The sequence below is a fragment of the Cavia porcellus genome, unplaced genomic scaffold (genome assembly GCF_034190915.1).
Source record: "Cavia porcellus strain 051 isolate PalLab524CR breed Dunkin Hartley unplaced genomic scaffold, mCavPor4.1 scaffold_14, whole genome shotgun sequence".
Classification (NCBI taxonomy): Eukaryota; Metazoa; Chordata; class Mammalia; order Rodentia; family Caviidae; genus Cavia; species Cavia porcellus.
In genome coordinates, this window is record NW_026947497.1 from 19,514,450 (window position 1) to 19,537,237 (window position 22,788).

At 38.1% G+C, this 22,788-nt stretch overlaps 3 protein-coding genes across 4 annotated transcripts in view; 1 reads left to right on the top strand and 2 right to left on the bottom strand.

The window, feature by feature from the left end:
* Positions 1 to 2,826: 2,826 nt before the first annotated feature.
* Positions 2,827 to 12,645, top strand: Exosc9 (exosome component 9). Its single transcript, XM_003477128.5, has 12 exons — positions 2,827 to 3,011; positions 3,338 to 3,432; positions 3,941 to 4,060; positions 4,175 to 4,277; positions 5,450 to 5,587; positions 6,471 to 6,553; positions 7,999 to 8,131; positions 8,464 to 8,552; positions 9,221 to 9,367; positions 10,149 to 10,330; positions 12,225 to 12,303; positions 12,493 to 12,645. Exons 1-12 carry the CDS (start codon positions 2,946 to 2,948, stop codon positions 12,575 to 12,577), a joined length of 1,320 nt encoding a protein of 439 aa, XP_003477176.1. The 5' UTR covers positions 2,827 to 2,945; the 3' UTR covers positions 12,578 to 12,645.
* Positions 12,646 to 12,892: 247 nt separating this feature from the next.
* Positions 12,893 to 19,822, bottom strand: Ccna2 (cyclin A2). Its single transcript, XM_003477029.5, has 8 exons — positions 18,832 to 19,822; positions 17,832 to 18,078; positions 16,666 to 16,778; positions 16,139 to 16,362; positions 15,200 to 15,407; positions 14,393 to 14,506; positions 13,741 to 13,874; positions 12,893 to 13,203 (listed from the first exon to the last, which is right to left on the bottom strand). The coding sequence occupies exons 1-8, from the start codon at positions 19,030 to 19,032 to the stop codon at positions 13,155 to 13,157; spliced, it is 1,290 nt and encodes a 429-aa protein (XP_003477077.2). The 5' UTR covers positions 19,033 to 19,822; the 3' UTR covers positions 12,893 to 13,154.
* Positions 19,823 to 20,001: 179 nt separating this feature from the next.
* Bbs7 (Bardet-Biedl syndrome 7) overlaps positions 20,002 to 22,788 on the bottom strand; it is a 43,039-nt gene continuing 40,252 nt past the window's right edge. Inside the window, exons 19-20 of one of the 2 annotated variants that reach the window (XM_003477032.5) lie at positions 21,249 to 21,384; positions 20,002 to 20,748 (exon numbers count right to left, since the gene is read on the bottom strand). In XM_003477032.5, coding sequence (XP_003477080.2) covers positions 21,251 to 21,384 — 134 coding nt within the window. In that variant the 3' untranslated portion in view covers positions 20,002 to 20,748; positions 21,249 to 21,250. Of the gene's footprint in view, positions 20,749 to 21,239; positions 21,385 to 22,788 lie in introns of both variants that reach the window. The other variant, XM_013160261.3, reaches the window with a different exon arrangement.

Sequence of the window (22,788 nt, forward strand, 5' to 3'; positions counted from 1 at the left end):
GTTTGGGTAACATAATAACAGCACCTTTATTTTCTACATAGATGTTAGATGGCAAAGTAATCAAATGAGGAAAGTTAAGATCCTTACAGAGGAAGAGAGGAAGTAACCTGATTTCGTGTTAAAGGTGAAGATAACGTACTGGCATAGAAATGGATTTTCATTTTCAAGAAGCAGCATGTTATAGTAGCAATGAATATAGTCTCTGCATACAGACTGAATATGAATCCTGGTTCATGCTTTTAGTAGCTTTGAAAACTTGGGCAAACTACTCCGTCTGTCTGTGCTTTGTAATCAGGCATCTGTGAAAGGTGATAATGGATGCTGGTTGACAATGGAGGCCTGCATGCAGTAAACCATGTACCACACTGGTGTTAGATACTGATGACGGAGGAGGTCGTGGGAGGGAGGGAAGAGTACATAAGGGCCCTTTGACTTTTTAGTCAATTTCTGCTGTTAAACTAATATAGGTTAAATATTATGTTATTTTTTAAATCATGATGTTAAAATGTCTCAAACTTACACTATATTTGAAAGCACTCCTTCTACAAAATGAAGAGCAAGTTAGAAACAGTTTAGGGAAACGCATTTTATTTAACTTTGCTGGTGCCAGTCACAGTGCCTAACACAGGAGTTCCAGTATTCCTTTTCTGCCCCATTTCACTCAGGAAATCTGTGAGCAGGCAGTTGGCAGCATCTTCTGGCAACAGGGAAGGGCTGATGACAGCTACCAGCTCAACACATTTTGTACAAAACAGACTGGGAATATCCTTTGCTTTAGAAAATTTAGAGCACAGCCTCTGATTTTATTATAGACAAGAATCACTAGATTGTAGGGCCTCACCCGAGTTTGTGATTTACAAAGTCTGGGATGAGTCCCGGGAATTTGCATCTGTAATTGGCCCTCTGGCTGTGCAGATCTGCTGGTCAGTGGATCACATTTAACAGTTGCGAGACTTCTGATATTTCTGAAAGATGTATTCTGCTCAGTAGAAGTTCTGGAATTTAAATGGGAAGTATTTGGCAATAGCAATCTGCCTGAAATGGATAAAAGGGCATCTCAGAAGGCCCCATTTGCCTGGGAAGCACATTACGTTTGCTTAGAATGAATTTGTTTGGATAGATTAGGGGTGATGGAGATTATGAGAAGGACACAAAACAAACTAGTGGTCTATGTTTTGTTTTTCTTACAAAGTTTTAGTAATATCTGAATCCTCTGGCCAAAGCATATGCTACATGGGTACCCACAATCTCCACCAATTCTTACTGTCCTGTAACTGAACAGCTTCACTCAATGAGTCTTCTTGGGGCTGGAAATCATTAGGCTTCACAAGTGCTATACTAAATATTTCAAATCTCAAATGGTATTAAAATTATGAGATGATATCTATAGACAAGTTCCTATTAAGACAGAAAACAGACATTGTTACTCAGTATTTTCAGCTACATATTCTTACATTGCAATCAAGAATTCTCATGCATAGGCTGGTGATATAGTTCAGCGGCACATCTACCTGGCAAACACAATGTCCTGAATTTGATTCTCAGTACAAAAAAAATTCTCATGTAAAAATCTCTTAATACTATATCTTACTATAATAATACCATTTAAAGTAAACACAGGTATCTTCTTTATGAAATTGGGGACCCAATTGCTAGATCAAAAGACAGATTGGCAGAATGGATCAAGAAACAAAACTCAATTGTTACTAGGTAGTTTCTTTAAAAATAGCTCGCCAATTAAAAGTATCCCAGATCCTTCTTGCCTCATATTTGGAGACAAGCCAAAAATGGTGCTAAAAGCTTATCTGAAAAACGAGGGACAATCGAGTAAGAAAGAACTGGCTTGGGCCAAACCAAAAAAAAAAAAGGATAAAAATAAAAGAGCTCTGTGAGTCCAGAAGATGCAGAATGCAATATCCTGAGGAGTTACAATAGCAGGGCTTTGGTGGTGTCTAGTCTCTTTTATGCTACATGCAACTCATGGGAGCCTGCAGGTCACATGGGGGTCCTGGGGAATTATCTAACACTGTCCTGGGATCTTATAATCTACAGGTCATGCTTATTTTCCCGGCTGCGTTGCTACACCCCACTTCATATATCACAATGATACGCACTGCAAAAGAAACACATTCAATTCAGAAAGTAATTCACACATATAAAAAATCAAAGGATGGAAAACAATATTTCATGCAACAACAAACAGAAAAAGCAGGATTAGTTATCTTAATATCAGGTAAAGTGGATTTTACGCCAAAACTGATTTCTCTTGTTGTTAAAATGTCTATCGACTTCCACCGATTGGACAGATAATAAGAAATAAAACGCAAACTGAATTTCACTCCACTGCAGCAGAAGCACCACTGATCGCAACGTGAAATGTTCTAAATTCTTGCCAACTTCTTAGGTCCAGCTCGGTTTGACATTTATCTTGCAGTAGCATCGCAGCTCGTAGACTCAATGTCCTTCCTCTCCGCACTCTCCGGCCTCCCCTCCGCAGCACCTGCGCTTCCCGCAGAACCTACACCCCACCAACCACCTTCCAACTTCCTCAAAGACTAACATCAGCTTCCTCACCCGTAAAACAGTAATATTTGTCCAGCCTCAACCCATTTACGATTCAGGAAGGGGTAAAGTGTGAAAGAGCTCTATTAATATTAATCTCCATCACACCGGCGGCGGTTTGTGGCCTTCTCTCGCCTGCACTTCATCACGAACCAGAAAGTTCCGCTTTCCCAAACGCGCGCCCCCGACCCCAGGTGGGAAACCGCACCTACAGTTTGGCTCTGAGCATGCGCACTAGAGACAACCCGCTGGTCCGGCCCCGCCCCGCCCCGTCCTCATGACGTAAATCTTCTGCGACGCCCAGCGAGGTGGGCACGAGTGAAGAGGGTCGGGTCCCTCTTGCCTAAGGACTCCGGTGCCCGGGGGACTCGTGACCCGGCACCATGAAGGAAACGCCACTCTCGAACTGTGAGCGCCGCTTTCTGCTCCGCGCTATCGAAGAAAAGAAGGTAAAAGGCCCCTGAGGAACTGGGCGCCGCGTGGGCACCTGGGTCCCAGCCTAAGGGCTTCGAGAACTGGCGCGTTCGGGCCCAGGCAACCTGGGGCAGCGCCTGGTCCGGTCTCCGAGCTCCAGAGGCTCCTGAGGGCCGTAGGGGGTCTTCTCGAGGCTCAGGTCATCGCAGCCACTCACCTTGCCGCTACTTAGGTTTCACTTTCTTTTGGTGCTGACATAGTATGTCACCTTCATTCAAGTACTTTTCCTGGGGCCATATAGATAGTACTTGCTCAAGAAATACTTGTTGGAGGAATAAATGAATGAATGTTTTATTTGCAGCGGCTGGATGGTAGACAGACCTATGATTACAGGAACATCAAGATCTCGTTTGGAACTGATTATGGGTGCTGCATTGTGGAACTTGGGAAAACAAGGTAACGGGATTCGTGTTAGATCAAAATTCAAACCCAGAGCCGGGCGTGGTGGCACACGTCTGTAAGCCCATAGTGGAGAGGCTGAGGCGGGAAGATCGCCCTGAGTTCGAAGCCAGCCTGGGCTGCAGAATGAGACTCCATTTCAAACAAACAGAAAGAATTCAGCCGAAAGACATTTGAAAATAACCTTCGTGATTCGACTTTTACAAAGCACTCAAGTCTGTAAAGTATTTTAACTGCCAAAAATAAGTTATCTGTTAATGTAAAATTTTTTGGGTTTGTAGTCACACTTTAAATTTTTAATCATAAGGGTATTTTCTGCCATAGAAGCATCATGTAGTTCCTTCCGATGACTAATATATTTTACATAGAATTTCTACCTCTTATGTGTACAATATTAAGGATCTTTAAAGTAAGATAGAAATTTAATTGTTGCCTATATTAGATTTCCTTATTTTTAATGGGAAAAAATGCATTTAGTTAATTATTTTGTACCTTTAATTTGCAGAGTTCTCGGGCAGGTTTCCTGTGAACTTGTTGCTCCAAAACTCAACAGAGCAACAGAAGGTATTCTTTTCTTTAACCTTGAACTCTCTCAGATGGCTGCCCCAGCTTTTGAACCTGGCAGGTATTTAAATCTTTTTCTTAAGTTGCTTCAGCCATAGAAGAATCTAACAGCTGTGAGTTGTTGTTTAATGGCCTGGTGTTATTTCATGACATCGACCCATTACTGTTTTCATAGGCAGTCAGATCTTTTGGTGAAGCTGAATCGACTCCTGGAAAGATGTCTAAGAAACTCGAAATGTATAGACACTGAATCTCTTTGTGTTGTTGCTGGTGAAAAGGTAGAGAATATTCCCTGCATTCTGAATTTTAGGATAACTATTGTTGATTCATTGGTTCCTAAATTTATGCTTTCATTCTCAAACCTTTAGTTTGCTTTTGTGCTGTTTTTGTATCACTAAAATGTTTGAGTGGATACCCTTAGAACTTTTTGCTGTCTTTCTCTGAAAGGACAAAAAATAGCATTTAAAAAGATGAAAATAGCAACTTGAACATATATAATTTTTTTTTATTCACAGAAATTATGACTTTTTCATATAACCTATCATTAATTTTCTTGATAGGAATAGGTGGTATTTTCCTTTTTTATGGAGGAAAAACAGATTAAATCCTTCATTGATTTATAGAGCCACACAGTGAGTCATTGGTAGAATTTGTATTGGAAATTTTAGTTTCAAGAAATTGTGACACATGACGGTGTGAGAACTTTATTGTTCGATGATTGGCGTTCCCCCCCCCCCCCTTTCTCATACTGGGGCTTGAACTCAGGATTTTCACACTAAGCTATGTCCCAGCCCTATTTATTTATTTACTTATTTATTTTTAAAGAAAAGGAAACAAAAAAATACATGGAGATAAAAAAAAGGGTAGAAATAATACAAACTTACAGAAAAACAAACGGTAAGAAATTGCTGGTTGATAAGTTACACATTGTCATCTTGCCCAATTTATTTTTGAGACCACATCTTACTAAGTCACTGAGTTTATCCAGGCTGAGCTCAAATTTGTAATCCTCCGGTCCTGGCCTTTTAAAATCTTAAGATTATAGGCATGCACTACCATGTACATTTGGCCAATTTTTTTATTCTATACAAGTCACTTAGTTTTCTACATTCTGTACTTGAATACTTTCATAGTCCTTTCAAGGCTATCCTAAATTTATCCTAAAATTTAAGATATGTATTCAGACACACAAAAAAATGACTTTTGGGATTAGAAAAAATCTTACAAGATTGGATTGGTTGCACTGGTTCCACTTATTTCACATTGGAAAATGAGTTCACATTTCAGATATTTGTTGGGCTTAAAGTTTTTCTAGTGATAAATTAGAACTATTAACAGCGTCTTTTTTAATAAGCAGTGAAGTGTTTGTGTGCACAGTGTTCCTTTTCCTGATAACTAGCTGCTGGTTGTGGTTAGTGATGATTTTGTTTCATCTTAAATTCCCTTTTAGGTTTGGCAAATACGTGTGGACCTGCATTTACTAAATCATGATGGAAATATTATTGATGCTGCCAGTATTGCTGCAATTGTGGCCTTATGTCACTTCCGAAGACCTGACGTCTGTGTCCAAGGAGAAGAAGTCACACTGGTAAATTCCCATGATTTGAACCAACATACTTTTCTATGAGTGAATATCCTAGCTGTACTGACACCTTGTTATTAATAGAATCATATTGTAGATGGCAACATTAAGTCCTGGGATCTGTTTGTGAGGCTTAAACTACATATAATTAAAATTGCCCTAGAAATCTCTTTTTAAATTTTCTTCATTGTCTGCCAACTCCAGGGCCAAGTGTTTAGCTCAGTGGCGTAAGTGCCTGCTTGGCAAACACAAGGTCTTGAGTTCAATCCTTGGTACCAAAAAAAAAAAAAGAAAATACTCCAGCATGGATTTCCACATTATAAAGAGGTGGCTACTTTTTTGGACATTAGATGAAATGGTTGGCTTATGTTTAGGGCTCATGATTCCCAGCACAATGAGGTATTTATAATAAATGAAAAGGACTGAGATTGACCAGATTCACTAGGACTTGTATTCATTAGGTAAAAGAGATGCCAGAATCCTTTCAGAAATACCTGGAGGGCTTGATTGGGCTGTACTTTCAGAGCAGAACAGAGATAGGACCCACGAGTTTTTACTTAATAAGAGTCCCTGGAGGATACTGGTTGTCCTGGTCCAGAGACCACACTTTAACATTGATCTATGGTGATGGTTGCCTGTATGTTTAATCAAATGATACACTAGGAGTAGATTTCATTGGATGTGAATTATATCTCTTAAGATTTTTGAAAAATACATACTGTTTTGGGAACCATTAGTGTCCAAATTGAACAGATAACTTACAAAAAGTTGTTCAGATGCTCCCTGAAAATTAAAGGAATTTCATGTTGTATTTATTTGATTTAGATGATGATTTTTTTGTATGTTCATAATTTAGTGATTGTCAATACTGAATTTTCTTTTGAAATAGTATACACCTGAAGAGCGTGACCCTGTAGCATTGAGCATCCACCACATGCCGATTTGTGTCAGTTTTGCCTTCTTTCAGCAAGGGTGAGTCTTGCCTTCTCTTGGGCTAAAATGATAAGTGCAGATAAAAGCTTTATCACTGCTCAAATGTGCCACAGATGAATGACTGAATCCCTCTCTTAATATTAAAGCACCACAGGGAGTGGAGGGAAGGATGGGGGGGGAGAATTGTGTAATGTACATGTAGATTCCCTGCAATGAATGTAGTCATTACATACTGCAAACATGTACTAGTAAATATTTGAAAGAAAAAAGTATTAAAGCATCTTACACTTCTTTTTTTGTAAGGGCATTAGATGGCATTTCTCAGTAGAAATGACAAAGCTCTTCTATAATTAAACTTGCAAACATTTTGCTTTTCATGGCATATTTCACAAATTTTGAATTTACTATCACCTTCCTAAGTGATTCAGATGTTAAGAAAATTATAGGCTCTAAATTGGGAAAATAATAAGAATTTACTGTGAATTAATGCATATTAAAAATACTGTCTTCAATAACCCTAGCAGCAGGTTAAAATGAAGAATGGTTCACAAAAGGAAAAAAAGCCTGGTTTCCTTCCGCTATTTGCTAGTTTCTTCATAACTCATTGGTATATCTGTTGGCAGCAGAAAACTAGTAGTCTTTTGGGTCTCTATAATGGACTTTTAAGAGCAAGCTAGAACTTATATCTTCAGAAACAAAAAGAGACACAAAAAAATACTTCATAGATTATGGGGAAGTAGAATAAATAACATTGCTTAGTAGAAATAAAATGACAGCCATAGAAGTAATTTTAAGTTTTCCAGCAGTAACATTAAAGAGTAAAAATGAAACAAGTAACATTAATTTTTGTATATTTAACCTAATATAAAAATAAATTCAGTATTTTAAAATTACAAGTATAGATTTTCTATGATGAATATGATCATGTGAAAAATAAAATTATTCATATTAATCCTACATTCTTTTATTTCCACTGATCTTTGAACTCCAGTTATTATACATACTTAGTTTGCACTGGCCACATTTCAAGGGCTCAATAACTGTATTACTGATGTTAATACATTGGTGCTGCAGAGATAGTAATTTTTTAATATGCCATTTGCAGAACCTAGACAAACAATATATAACAGTATTAGGGCAATTTTTAATTAGCTAAATTAATGTTAACTGATATTTTTATTAATGAGCTAGAAGTTATTTAACAACATAAAGTTTAGATTATATATTATTTAAATAAAACCAGTCTGTCCTTAATGTGATTTCACTGTAACAGCTGGAGATACCAATTGTTTTATGTTCATAAAAAGTTTTCTTGTGGGGGCTGGGAAGTCAGCTCAGCGGCATAAGCGCCTGCCTTGCAAGCAGGCAGTCGTGAGTTCGATCCCTGGTACTGATTAAAAAAAAAAAAAAAGAAAATCCATTATCCTAAAAATGACAAATATTCTGCCTAAGATTTGTTTCAGACCATTTAATATTTGTTTCAGAACATACTTACTGGTGGATCCCAATGAACGAGAAGAACGTGTAATGGATGGTTTGTTGGTGATTGCCATGAACAAGCATCGAGAAATCTGTACTATCCAGTCTAGTGGTGGAATAATGCTACTAAAAGATCAAGTTAGTGCTTTGACTGTGTCTTCAAAAAATAGGTCTCTTTAGAAGCCTTTTAGCTTTTAACCAGGAGCCACTGAAGATCTTTCAGTGACTGATTTCCAGGTTATGTTAGCACCTGGTTTCGGTACCATCATTACATTCTCTTGACAGGTAGCTGTAAAATAATCTTTTCCCTTCCTCACTGCTGCCATGTCTGGCCTTTCAGCTATGGGAACATTTTTTTCTTTCCTTATTTTTGTATTTGAAAGAAAAGGGTAGAAAAATAATTTCATGGTTTAATTTCATTAAAGGAAGAGTTTGTCATCCTTAGTAACAGAATTTGCTTTTATACATAGGTTTTGAGATGCAGTAAAATAGCTGGTGTGAAAGTAGCAGAAATTACTGAGCTTATACAGAAAGCTTTGGAGAACGACCAGAAAGTGAGGTAAGGTTTTCAAACCTAAATGATCTTTTTATACATTTTTACCAAGAACTTTCGTTGCACAAGAGTGACCATCATTTTCACATTTGGTCTCTGTTAATTTCATTCGCACGTACTACTTAGTGTGTTTTAAATAAAGTCTAATAGGCTGTATTGTAGTCCACTGTAAACATGACTTGTATTGAAAAGCCAAAAAAGATATTTTTGGGGGGGCTGGGGATTTAGCTCAGTCGCCTAAGTGCCTGCCTGGCAAGCACGAAGTCGTAAGTTTGATCCCTGGTACTGCAAAAAAAAAAAAAAAAAAGATATTTTTTTCTTAACATTTTCCTGAAAGTATCTGGTATAGAGTATAAGTAAGTTGATCCCCATTTCTGCTTCTTAGTGTATGATTGTAAGCAAGATACATAACCCAGCAACTAGTGTCGTTTTTTATCATAGGTAAGGTACATGCTATCTCAGAGGGATGATTTGAGGGTTAGATAATATACATACTTTAAGCATCTAGCACATGCCTGAGTAAACATTTCTCTTGATAGTCATAATAAATTGGTGAGGTTAAGTTAGTTAAACTAATTCAGTATTTCTCACTAAAGGCTAATATTTTTCCCCTTCCTGTCTTCGCTCTCATGTCATCGTTCGACGTACTCAACAAATAACAAAACCACATACAGGAAAGAAGGAGGAAAGTTTGGCTTTGCAGAATCTATAGCAAATCAAAGGATCACAACATTTAAAATGGAAAAAGCCCCCATTGATACTTCTGACGTTGAGGAGAAGGCCGAAGAAATCATTGCTGAAGCTGAACCTCCTTCAGAAGTGTATCTTTATTGGGTAGTCTTTGCAGTAACAGGATTTTAACATTTTGGGCTTTATCAGAGCTGTATACATTGGCATTCATTTTCTGAAATAGTATGTTAGACACTTTAAAAACTTAAGTGATGCAAGTCATATTAAGTTGGTGGTATTGTAATGTTCGGTTTCTCTTTAGTTGCACTGCAAAAACTAGGATACTTTGGGAACCTGTGGTACATGTGCAGGCTTGGCCTGTTACCACTGAAAACTCCCAAAGGTTTGCCACCATCAGCCAAGGACATGAGCAAGGCCTCAGGTTTAACCCTTAGCATGGCGAAAAGTTAAAAAAAAACTCAAAGCAGTAAAGCTTACAGCATTTTGTTTTCCTTCCAAAATTAATATTGATGGCATGGTTAAGAACTTATACACTGTAATACATTGCTGTATTTTTGTGATCATGGGCATCAAATCTTAGGCTTTGTACATTCTAAAGGCAGTCTACCAGTGAGTGTTACTTCTAGCCCCATTGTTAATTGAATAATTGAAAGTATTCTTTGACTAAATTTATTACTATAACTAGAACATCAGGGGCCTGTCTCTTGATTTTTTTTTTTTTCCTTTACCATTAATGGTATTTACTCTTTCCTGAGCTTTTTATTTTTCTTCATTGGATAGCCTTCTATAGTATAGCTGTATTACTTTATTTTTCCTTAAGAATTTGAGGAACACTTAATCACAAAGAATTGCTATTTTAAACAGTCTATTAAATAGCAGTGCTTTGTTCTTCAGTTTTCTTAACATGGTAAGTGTTTCTAAACCTATTCTCTGGACCTCTGGAACTGCCCAGATTGGAGAGGGAGTAGAAAACTCGTGGGGTGATCTTGAAGATTCTGAGAAAGATGAGGATGAAGGTGGCAGTGATGAAGCTGTCATTCTTGACAATATGAAAATGGACACTGGAGCAGAAGTTTCTGATATTGGAAGCCAAGGTCAGTGATGACTTCTACTAGCTTTTATGCAATTTGTTTTACAAAATATATCTACAGATAATGAATATCGTATACTAACTATATATGGCTACGTTAGAGATGTAAACATTGTAAACATTCCTATATATAGGAATATGCTTTCCTTTTCAGGGAGAGGTTAAATGTTTTATGATTTAAATTTCAACTAAATTAAAACTAGTATTGAGATTTTTGAAATTTTTTATGTTCATATCAAAATGTATGTTATAACACATAGTATTACAGAAGTTTTTGTAATATGAAATGTTTTCTACACTACAGTAGCCACTTGCCTTGTGTAACTGTTAAAACACCTGAAGGTGAGTTGGGTGATTAAGGAACTGAATTTTTATTTTTAAAAATTTATTTATTTCCTGGTACTGGAGATCGAACTCATGGCCTTGTGTTTGTCAGACAGGTGCTTATGCCGCTGAGCTAAATTCCTGGCCCCGAACTTTTAATTTTAGTATAAAATTAACTGCATGACGCTAGTGACTACCATATTACAGAGTACAGATTTGGGACTCACAAAATTCCCAAAATGCCTGGAATAATACCTGTTCTTGCTTGACCTGTATAGTAAAACCATTCATTCTTTTTTTGTAGTACAAACCAAACCAAGTGCAATCATCTTGGAACTAGGTTTTTTTGGAACTAGTCTGGCAAAAAACAAAAGGATACACTAAGTATGTTTCTGATTAAGAATATAATGCACATAGGCCTGCCTTCATGAAAGGGAATTATTGCTTATAAAGATTATGAAGAATTTTCTGAGTTTTGGTTTTGTTTTTGAAATTCAGCAAATAGTTGAAAGAAAAAAAATCTCTTGATTGGAACCCCTGTACAACTTTTCCAGTGGCTTATTTGGTATCCAGTGCATTTAGTCATTATATGGGCAGTGACTAAGTTGCTTCAACATAGGGACCTACTCTTAGAAGTTTTTCCAGGGGGCGCTAAGTAACATCAGCCACATTAGTTTAAAATTTTCAGAATCTGTATCATTGACTGTACCTACTTGGTTTAACCATTCCTGTACTGAATATGTCGTCTCTATTTCTTTACTTCCAGAGGTCTTACACTTATATGCACCCCTTTGTTTAGTACAGTAATCCTCTTAATGATAAGGTTAATAGGTAAGACATTGTTTCTTGGTTTGAAAAATGATACTTTCAGTTGAATAAATGAAAGTATATCTGAGATAACTGGAAGGATAGAGCAGGTAAATCCTTTCCAAGATGTAAACAAACTGAAAACTGTTTTACAATGAATCAACTCGGAAAAGGGTTAATTTACATTACAGGGTATATGTACACACACTTACATACATGTTAAGAAAAATGAGCAAAATATGACACAATCTTGATATTGCACTCTTTAGGTTTTTTTCTTTTTTGGGAGGAGGAGTACCAGGAATCAAATCACAACCTTGCACTTGCCAGAAAGGCGCTTATGCCACTGAGTTAAACCATGACACAATCTTGAAATAACCTATTAATGTGAAAAAAGTATCAGTACTGACACATGTCTATGGAAAGTGGGTTTTTCATTTACTATTTCTGACTGTGTATCTTAGAATAGTAAGTATATTAGCTTTATTTTCAAATTCATTCTATGAAACTACTATATATATTTCCCCTAACTTCTCTATTACAACATGTGTCAAGTACAATTTAGGGGTAAACGTAAGAGTTTATCCTCAGCTCCAGAGTACTATTTCAGGGAGAAAGCTTGAAAAGAACAAAGTACATGTATCTGTGAGCCACCAGGATAACTTGGGCTATTAACATGGAAATGGTTGTTTTAGAACTTGACAGAAATAAACTTATGTGGAAATTTTGAGATATTTACTTGTATTGCTTTCTTGACATTTTCTTAGATGCCCCAATAGTACTCTCAGATAGTGAAGAAGAAGAAATGATCATTTTAGAACCGGACAAGAACCCAAAGAAAATAAGGTAACAAATTCCTGATTTATTTCAAATACACACACTTAAGACTTGAGAGATTTGCCCTGTGGTTTTATTCTCTTTTTATTCTCCCATCTACAAAGACATCCCTTTTAAACTATATATTTAAGTATTCTTTCTCTGGCTTTTTCACTGATTCACAAAAATTAGTGAAATGTTAATTTACTTTATTCACAGAACACAGACCACCAGTGCAAAACAAGAAAAAGCACCAAGTAAAAAGGCAATAAAAAAGAGAAAAAAGAAGAGAGCTACTAACTAAAGCTAACATAGTTGTATGTTTGTAAATATATATATATAACTATTAAAAGGATATTTATTCAATGTTAATGACTGGATACTTTTTATTTACAAGTCCATTAAGGTAATTTTTTGGGAAATTTTAAATGTTATGCTTTAAAATGAAACTTCTGGAAGATTTTTTGTCTATTTTCACAAAGCTTTCAAACCCACCTATGACTTCAAAACCTTAATGGGTTTTAAATATCCCATTGTACAATACATCAAGTTAGCTTTTCTAAGGGAATACAAAGTCATAATTTCATCACAAAGTAAAAGTAACTTTGACTTACAGAAATCAAGATTTCCAAATGTATTTATTAATTCTTGCCCTGATAGTTGGCATCATTAATACTTTAACCAGTTAAAATTAGCCAAATATCTAAGGTAGATTCATGTACAAAAGATATACAAATTAAAACCATTTAAAAAGGAATAGATACCATAATTTGTCCTTGGCCATAACTTCTATATTCAGAAATGATTGTGAAATTAAAACCTAAAGTAAAAACTGTACACCATTTAACTCCGAGTGATTAAACAAGGGCAGTCTTTCACTGTCACACATTTAGTGTCTCTGGGGGGTTGAGGAGGGAAACACCATGATACCTATAAGAAGGGGAAAAAAAATCCATTTTTAGTTAACATTCTTGGGGTGAAGGAGTTCCTAGAATAGTAGCACATGTACCAGAACTACAAAATGTTAATTCTGTCCCATTAGGTTGTAGCATCATTGCAGATCCTAAAACATGCATGCAGTCTCCCTAACCCCACCACACACAAGGCAAAAAGAAAAAAACAAGTTAACCAGAACCTTCTCCCAATACATGACCTATTAAGAAAACAGCTCCTTAGGAGGCTGCAGATTATTAGTGTATCCTTTAATACAACATCAGAGGGGTTTTTTTTTTTTTTTTTTTTTTTTTTTTTTTAATTTTTTTTGGGACAGGGTCTCACTGTGCAGTTCAGGCTGGCCTTGAACTCACTTTGTAGCCCCGGCTGGTCTCAAACTTGGAATGATCCTCCTGCCTCAGCCTCACGAGACCTGGGATTACAGGTCTGCGCCATCATACCCAGCTACAATGTCAAAGTTTCTGAAGCATATCCTGGAAGAACAATTATTTGCATTATGTAGTCAAGTCTTACTTGGAATTTTTGTACTTTTCTCTGATTGACTGTTGTGCATGCTGTGGTGCTCTGAGGTAGGTCTGGTGAAGGTCCATGAGACAAGGCTTCAGGCTTTCCAGAGTATATCCAGTCTTTCGAACTAATGATTCAGGCTACAAAGAAAAGAGTAAGAACTGAGTTTTGTGGTCAGTAACAACAAACTACAGTAGACACAATGAATTAATTAATAGCTGGTTCAAGTTAAGTCTCATCACAAATCTAATGTCTATTAGACAACTGGCAAATTTCATTTTCTAGACTTTTTTTTTTTTTTTAATCGGTACTGGGGATCGAACTCACGACTACACACTTGCACGGCAGGTGCTTATGCCGCTGAGCTAAATCCCCAGCCCCTAAATTTCATTTTCTGAGGCCACTATTCCCTCTTTTGTGCTGACTTTGATCCACTTTTACTGCTTTCCCTGCCAGCAAGTCAAATAGGGCAAATTCTTTAGTTGTAACAGCTAAACTTTCAGGTGCTGACTCAATAGGTAAGATATCCCAAACATTACATTTGAGCAGATTTTGCAAGTAAGATCCATACAGCCATCCACTGTATGGGACAATTACTGAACTTCTCTGGTACCAGCATTTAGTCATAAATTTGATGTGAAGACAGTGTAATACATACCCAGCTTTGGCCTGTGACTGTGTAGAGTGCTAAATGAAACGCTGCTCCAGCAATAACTGATGGCAGATACTTTAGGTATGGGTCAGCATCTATCAAACTTAATTCTCCCAAAAACTGCAATGAAAAACAGAATCACAAGAGAATGTAAATCTCAAACCCTTGCCTTCTGATAGTTTTTTTTGTATCTTTTATTATAGGCTATGGCAACCCTGGACAAAATATAGTCTCATCTTTTAAACATACGTACAATAGCACTGTAATGCTTTTCTCCAGTCTCCTGTATTTGCCCTCTTTTAAAAAAACTATCTTCTCCCAAAACTTTATCCTGAAACCATTCCTCTCAGCACTTTACCAATATGATCATCTCTTAGTATCTGCAGGGAAACCTGTCAAGGAACCCTCACTCCACTCACAGACTCTAAAATCAGTACACATCAAGTCCCCTATGTGGAAGTACTGTTTGCATATAACATCTTCCTGTATACCTTAAATCAAGATAACTTATAATACCTAATAAACATAAATGCTTTATTTAGAGAGTAACAACCAGGAAATCTATACATGTTCAGTATAGATGCAAGTACTTTACCTAAGTATTTCCAACCTGTGGTTTGCTGAGTCCATATATAGAACACAGAGACATAGAGAGCCAACTTGCTGGCTTTCATCAGTGATAGGCTTTTTCCCCATAGCACAACACTCATTTGTCCTAGATTACTGAATCTCTTGAGCAAAACTATACTAATGAAACAAGAGCTTGCGCCTAATTATTACTTAAGAATCTCCGACAAAATGAAAAAAACTTACCATTGCTAAACTTTCAACTTTACAGTTTGCAGGCTGCTGATGCAGAAAATACTGGGTAAGAAACTGATTTATTGTTGGTGCAGCTAAGTCAAAAGCAAGGACTTTCAAAACTAGATGTTCCATTCTCAGAACTTGTTTCTTCGTGTAAGTATCATCTGTAATGTACACAAATTCTGCTACTTCTGGGGGATATATTTCTTCAAACTTTCTATAATGAAAAAAAGTTTTAAACAGTAAGTCCTTCTAAAAAGGCAAGCAGCAAGGTTCCTTATCCAAATTCTGAAATCATATTAGCAGATACATAAATGATTCGGAAATCAGTGAGAGGCCTTTCCAAGGTGAGAACAATTCAATTTCACACATGGCTTGAAATTTAGGAAATATAAGTCTAAGAATATTAAACATTTCATGTCCCTCTTAAATCTGTTTCTTGTCCCAATGGGGAGAATATACTGCTTATGTGCCAGATAGCACTTAAATGTAGCCAGTCTCACTGTTCAAAGTACCCTAAAATCTAGATCTCAGAAAAATTAATGTTCTGGATTAGAAAACAATGTCATCGGTTGGGTATGGTGGTACATGCCTGTAATCCTAGCACTTTTGAGGCTGAGACAGCAGAAATATTCCAAGTTCGAGACCAGCCTATGCTACCAAGTAAGCGCAAGGCCAGCCTGAACTACTGCATAGCAAGGCCTTGGCCCTGTCTCAAAAAGACAAGGAGGAGGAAAGGGAAAAAATAAAAGGAAAACAATGTCATCTTTTTTCTTTTTTTTCAGCTTTTGCCACACATCCCTGAATTAGCAACTGTGCCTTGTGATTCTGCTGCTTCTGGGAGGTGTCTTTCTGTGTAGTGTATTAAAATGGTACGGGTTTTCAAAGGCATTTTTTTTTCCTATAGGGAAGAATAGTCATGAATCCAATAAATCAAGCTGGACTTACGAGGCTAGCAGCATAGCAGCAGTGCCCACAAGCTGAAGCTTGCCTCTCAGCACTGACATTGAAGAAAGGAACCTGTCAATGTAGTTCACAGCCAAATGCAGGGTCTCATTCTGCAGTTTATATTCCTCTCCCACTTCAACCAACCAGTCCACGAGGATAGCCCTCATACTGTTAGTGATGTCTGGCTGTTTCTTCATGTAACCCACCTTAGGTTTACATTTAACCTAGTGAGAAAAGTTTAGGAGTGTTAAAATGGTAATTAGATGATTTTACCATTAACCAGATGCTACCATGAACAAATACAGCATTACGAGTAATTCGCTAATAACTTAAAAACTTAAACATTACAGACAGGCATGATGGCACGTGCCTATAATCCCAGTACTCTAGGAGGCTGAACCAAGAGAATTCCAAAGTTCAAGCACACCCTGGGCTGGGGATATAGCTCAGTGCAAAGCCTTCATGTCATCCCTGGTACCCCAGAAATAAACATTTAAATTATAAACTGGGATCAAGAGAACCTTTACCTCCATTTCCCTAAGGTATATGTGAATATCCTCATGGTAGTCTGGTACTTCATTAACACTCACTGGCTTTTCCTCTTCTAATACAATCGACATGTCCATAGTATGTTGCGAATCTGGGATAGTTCAAAAGTTATGGTTGAATAAACTTTCAATTTTTCTATTTGACAAATTATCTGCGCTTGTAAGGAATCTAACATTACCAATGCATTTATTTATTTCATCCATGGTATGACTTCTCATGGCAAAGTGCATACAATATTTGACTTGGGTCTTAATTAAAATCGACTAACGAGAGGTGGAGTATTACAAGAGCAGGTGGCACAGTGGTTTTATTAGGGCCAAAAATTTAGAATCCAAGTTTTTGACCGTATCTAAGGTTTGCAGACCTAAGAGATTGCAGACCTCATAGTATGACACATGCAGTTAGATAGTAACTAGAATCAGGTTAACAGTTTCTAGTTACAAGTGTTAATAGACTAGGGGTGTGGCTCAGTGGTAGGGTACTTCGCCACCATGAATGAGGCCCTAGGTTCAATCCCCAGCACAAAAATAAATCAAATGAAAATTGTCTGACAAAATTTGAATAAATACAAATTATTTCCAAAGATCTTTTTGCCCCAACCCACCAGCCAATCAGTGGAACTAAAATCCATGGGACTGGATTCAGTGAGCTATCCTGTGCCTCAACAGTTGTATGGCAAAGAAACAGCACAAATTACCCAGATCTGTCTTCAGCAGCTACAAATGAGGGCAAATGACATCTGGCTTTCAGACCAGTCTCACTTTCTGGTATCACACGATCCACTCAAACCAGTTTTACAGAGAGGTTGGTTTTCACAGTATGTAAAACTTCATCCACTACTACTCCTCTTTGAAGTGGAGGTGAAGCCAGTCTTATGAACACCAGGAAACATTTGTGGGACAGATTAAACATTCAAGATCTAATCAAATTAGTCCTGGAAGGAGTGCCAGATTAGGATTTGGTGCTTTTGTAGGTCACTAGGTCAAGTATTAGCAGTGACATCTGAAATAAATTACACCCATCCTAAGCCCATTAAGAGTAAAACTATACTGTTACAATGATCAGGCAAAGCAATGTCTTAACATGCAAAATATTAATCTAATCAAATAATTATAACTTGATAAAGGCTTTCCTTAAGACTTACCAAAACTACCATCCATTGGATAATCAAGAGGTACCAGTGGTTTTCTTGGTCCGGGTAAAGCAACAGCTGTATTAAAAGCCAGGACATCCTCGCACTCTGGTTTTTTAAATTCAGTGGGCCTCTCCTGAGTGTTCTCTTCTGCTTCATCCACGTGAATGGTGAATGCAGGCTGTTTACTGCTTGCTTTCCAAGGTGGTAAAGCAGCAACGTTCTCATCGTTGACAGGAAGATCTTTAAGAGGTGCAACCTAAAGGAAAATTACTTACTGGCTTTCAACTTATTAAATGCAGTTTGCCTTCTTCCCTTTAAGGGTCCAAGCCTTGCTTTTATTCCCAAATACATTTATCAGGAAAGTTAAACCTTCTGAGAGGTAACAAACTCCAGTAATAGTTTTCAGTAATCAAGTAGATGTTTCAATTTGCCACAGACTTCCTACAAAGACTAAACAGAGCTAGTTGGAATTATAAACTAATTAAGGATGGGTGTCAAAAACTAGGTAAGTTGAGGAAAAGCCATAGGGAAAAAATATTGTTTCACCACTTTCGCCCCAGGGTGGAGCAACAGAGCAAATCTGGCTAAAATGGCGGAATTTGCCAAAAAGCGAAGTATTTTTCATGTTTTTTCAAGTAGAGGTAATCTCTTAAACAGATAGAAGCGAGCCAGGTCCTGGGGACAGTGTTTGGCGTTTCAAAGTGGAGGGAAAGGCATAGCGCACAGATGCCAATACATGACTCACGATTTAAGACCTTGACCCCATTATGTATATAGAAAGATGCTTTCGACGCAGAGCCGATTGGTAGCACAAGCACAGTATTCGTAGCGATTGTAATGCTAAGCATAATGGAAGAAAGCCGTAGCCTACAAACTTCAAAATCAGGGACCGAGTGGGCTCTTATAAAACAACCCAGAGAACGTCTCCTAGCCACTCTTGCCTGCCTACCTAGCCCATGCCCAACTCCCGTGCATGCCACCCTCCTATAACCGAGTCGCATCCACTCACCCGCCGCGTCTTGAGCCTCTGCTGCGGCGCAGAACACCGTGAGTTCCCGGCCTTTAGCACCGTCACCCCGGCGTGGGGCCGCGGCTGTTGGGCGGGCGCCGCCTTCTCCGGGTTGATGTTTTCTTGGTCCTCCTGGTGCAGTGTTAGCAGCCCCGAGTCCGCCTCGCGGGCCGCAGGCTTCAGCGAGGAGCTGCCCAACATCGCTGCTCCCGGGGGCGGGCGGCGGGATCAGCTCACCGCGCCAAGCAGCGTGCACTCCGCCTCGCGACTGATCACGTCGACCTCGCCGAGGAACGCTCCAGTCCGCGGCGCCACCACACACTGAGCCAGCCTGCCCGCTGCCCGCTCACCCAGCTCGAGCCCGTGCTGGGTCGAGGTGGTCCCCAGGTACAGAGGTAGGGACAGACCAGCGAGGAGGACCAAAGGAACCCCGAGAAGTAGCGAGCAGCCCGCCGGTGCCGCGGCTGTTCTTGCAGTTCAAGTAGCCCGCGACTATTGAAATGGGCCAATGAGAACCGTCGCAGCCCTTGACGTCACTGGTGCGACAGGGTCGCGGGCCAGGGAAGGCGGCAGTATAGGGATCTGAGCCTGGGCGGGAGGAAAAACGCCTGCGCCTGGGGAAGGGCAGGGGAGGCGGAGTCTAGCGCCGCGCGTCTTTAAATTGAGCTACTGGGCGGGCCCGCGGCTCAAAGCAGGAGTTGCTGCTCACCCTTTTAGGACAAATATAATTGAACTTCAGCAACTGTTAGTGGGCCGGCTCACTGTTAGTCCAGACAGGCTGACCGACGCATTTCCCGGAGTCTAAAAGTTGAGAGGCCACTAGCTGGGAGTATCTACACGGCTATGGCTGTTAGTATTCCATGGGGTACATAAATCATTTGATGTGCTGCTCACACAAGCAAGTGGCAGATTATCGAAGATAAGTGTCTGACTATTCAGGTGTGCATATTGTGTATGTGTTGATTTAGAGGACTGAACACAGGGTCTGCGCATGCTAAGCTCAGGCTACCATTCAGTCCCCGCCCCCCCCCCAACTTAAATGCAATCAGTTTTGGCAAAAATGCCACCTTGCCCTACCATCTGTAATACAAAGAAATTCAAAGAATCAGACATTTTTTCTCTTTAATTCCCTAAAGTAGAGCCATCAAAAATCACACAGTGAAGTCCTAGTGACCCAGATAGAGTTCTTTTTAATGTTCCATTTAGAAAGGAAGGTTAAGTAAAAATGGGGGTTCAAATCCCCACCACTTCCCCTTAAATACAGTAAAAACAGCTTTTATTAAAATAAAATTTAAACATGTGCCTTACATTTTTTACATTTAATATTCAAGGATTGCACATAATTAAGAATCAGTTTTCTGAAAAATGTCTACATTTACCCTTCTTTGTGTGTGTGTGTGGTTTTTTTGGGGGAGTATCTCATTATGAAGTTCAGACTGGCCTTGAACTCACTATGTAGCCTTGATTGGCCTTGAACTCAAAGTGATCTTCCTGCTTCAACCTCCTAGTGTTGGGATTAGAGGTGTGCACCAACACACCTGGCTCCTTTACCCTTCTTGAAAACACAGTAAATAGCTCATTTTCCATTGTCTTTATGACATCTAAAAATCTTTAAATACAATATTCTCCTGAAATAAATATGAATTAAGATTAAGGAACAAAATTTCTGTACTTTGAAAGTCATACTTTTCCTTCAAAAATAGTAACAAGGAAATTAGTGCATGAAAAATCTTAGCCCCTGTCACTCACTTGTATGCTTCTATGGGCCCATTGGTTGGGCAAATCAAGTTAACAATCCCTTTTCACTGGCAAGAGCTTCTTATTCCTTTGGTCATATTTTACAGCACTGAGCCAAGCAGCAGGGTCATCAAATGTTACCAAGCAAGAGAGAAATCAGCTGCAGATAAATTCCAACTCCTAGAAAAAAAATGGTAGATTATTTCTACTGGTTGTAATACACAGGAATCATGACACAAACCAGGTACCAGAACATGGGTTCTAGTACTGCTTTATAGTTTCTAGCATGTTCTCTTAACTACTTAACTACATAGAGAATCCATTTCCTATATTGTTTGACAAAGTTATAAAACTTTATGGAGTTTTGAAGATTAAGGTGTTATATAGAAATAAAAACTGTGAAGCCTGTAGTTTACACATGTATTGCTGTATATTAAAAATTTTTTATTTTCAAAACATTTCTCAATTTAAAACATCTACTTGCCAGAAAATTCATTAATATCTCTTTATAACCATTCAACTTGTTTTAAAAATATTTTGTTTTATTTGCCAAAAGAAATAGAAGTTTTACATTAAAAAGTCATATTTAAAATATTTTTAGATATTAAAAATCAGCTCCTGATTCTGCTTTAGCATTTTTTGATAAGCATACCACTATTTTGAGATTTTACCTTATTTACCTTCATGCTGCATCAAAGAAAGCAATCAATGCATTTTGGTCATAACTGTCCAGAATCTCCAGTAGAAGAGGTACTTTGGTTTTTACATTGGTGCCTTTGAATTTAAATTTATCTATGAAAAGATCAGTGATCATGCCTACAAAGAAAAATGTTCTTTAATGAAATAGTGACTGCTTACTAATATATTTCTAAACACCTGAAATTCCATTACTTACTATACACAAATCTAAAAGGGTTGATAATTTTCAAAATATTTATGGGGTGAGGTTAAGGCAAATTTCAAAATATAAATATTTGAGCTGGGCATGGTGGCACAGGCAGCAATCCTAGCACTTGGAAGGCTGAGGCAAGAGGATTATTGCAAATTTGAGATCAGTCTGAGCTAAAAGTGAGCTCAAGCCAGCCTGACCTGCATAGCAAGACCTTGTCTCAAAAAGGTAAAAAAAAAAAAACCCTCCCAAAAAACAAAGAAATATTTATCTAATAGTCATCATCTTCTTCCTCCCTCTTCTTCCTTCCCCCACCCCCTCCTCCTCCTTCTTCTTCAAGGCAGGGTCTCACTCTGTAGTTTAGGCTGGCTTTGAACTCACCATGTAGCAAGGGCTGGCCTGGAACCTGTGGAAAGCCTCCTGTTTCGGCACCCCCTAGCCCCTGCCCCGAGTGCTGGGATTACCAGAGTGCATCACCACACCCTGCTCTAATAATCCTTTAACAACTGTTTAATAAATTAATTCAGACAATCAACAGTTGGCCATTTTTGAATAGCTATTGATATATATGTGACATTTTTCCAACCAATCAGATTCTGTTCTTAGCAGTTTTGTCCAAACTAAAATATTCCATCCATATGATCATTCTTGGGATATGACTTGAAGGCCAAGTCAGGATTTGAAAGTCCTGACTTCAAGGATCTGGCAAATTATTTTACTTTTGTATTTTTCCAGATGTAAATGGGAAAAGTTCAAGCTATCAATCCTTTATAAAAAAAACCCTTAGTGCAAAATGCATTGCAGAATTTTTCATATTTTAGAAAGAGAATAAAAGGAAAGTATGGTACGGTAGTAACTCAAGGGAACTGTGTTTCATTCGCTGGTAATAAAACAGCAATATTTTTGTAACAAAACATATGGATGAACATTTACACTAAATCAAATTTAAAAGATCAGAAATAATCTGTCAATTTAAGTCAAATTTGTCATTAAATTATAAATAGTAAGTCAGATTTTGCTGCCAAATGATGTAGAAATAAAGCTTTCTGGATAGATGTTTGAAATTACTGAGAAGAGATGGCAAGTCTGTACCAGCCTCCATCTAGGTTATGAGAAAGATAAAAGGGGTCTTGTGCTTGCTACTCAGGAAGCATTAAGATATTGCACAATGTTACAGTTTGTGAGCAAATCTCTGCATATATAATAAGAAATTCAGCAGACAGACTGAAGGATAAGAATGGATTGATAACATCAATGGAAACTGGGTGTTGTCGCACAGCCCTATATTCCCAGCACTCCATAAGGCAAAAGCAGGAGGATAGCAAGTTCGA

Excerpts from the sequence above, each read along its gene's own strand:
- Exosc9 (XM_003477128.5), top strand. The coding sequence starts at position 2,946 with ATGAAGGAAACGCCACTCTCGAACTGTGAGCGCCGCTTTCTGCTCCGC. Across the intron at positions 8,132-8,463 it reads TAATGCTACTAAAAGATCAA|GTTTTGAGATGCAGTAAAAT; the intron begins GTTAGTGCTTTG and ends TTTTATACATAG. Across the intron at positions 8,553-9,220 it reads GAGAACGACCAGAAAGTGAG|GAAAGAAGGAGGAAAGTTTG; the intron begins GTAAGGTTTTCA and ends AACCACATACAG.
- Ccna2 (XM_003477029.5), bottom strand. The coding sequence starts at position 19,032 with ATGTTGGGCAGCTCCTCGCTGAAGCCTGCGGCCCGCGAGGCGGACTCG. Across the intron at positions 18,079-18,831 it reads AGAGGCTCAAGACGCGGCGG|GTTGCACCTCTTAAAGATCT; the intron begins GTGAGTGGATGC and ends ATTTTCCTTTAG. Across the intron at positions 15,408-16,138 it reads GCTGCTATGCTGCTAGCCTC|AAAGTTTGAAGAAATATATC; the intron begins GTAAGTCCAGCT and ends TTTTCATTATAG.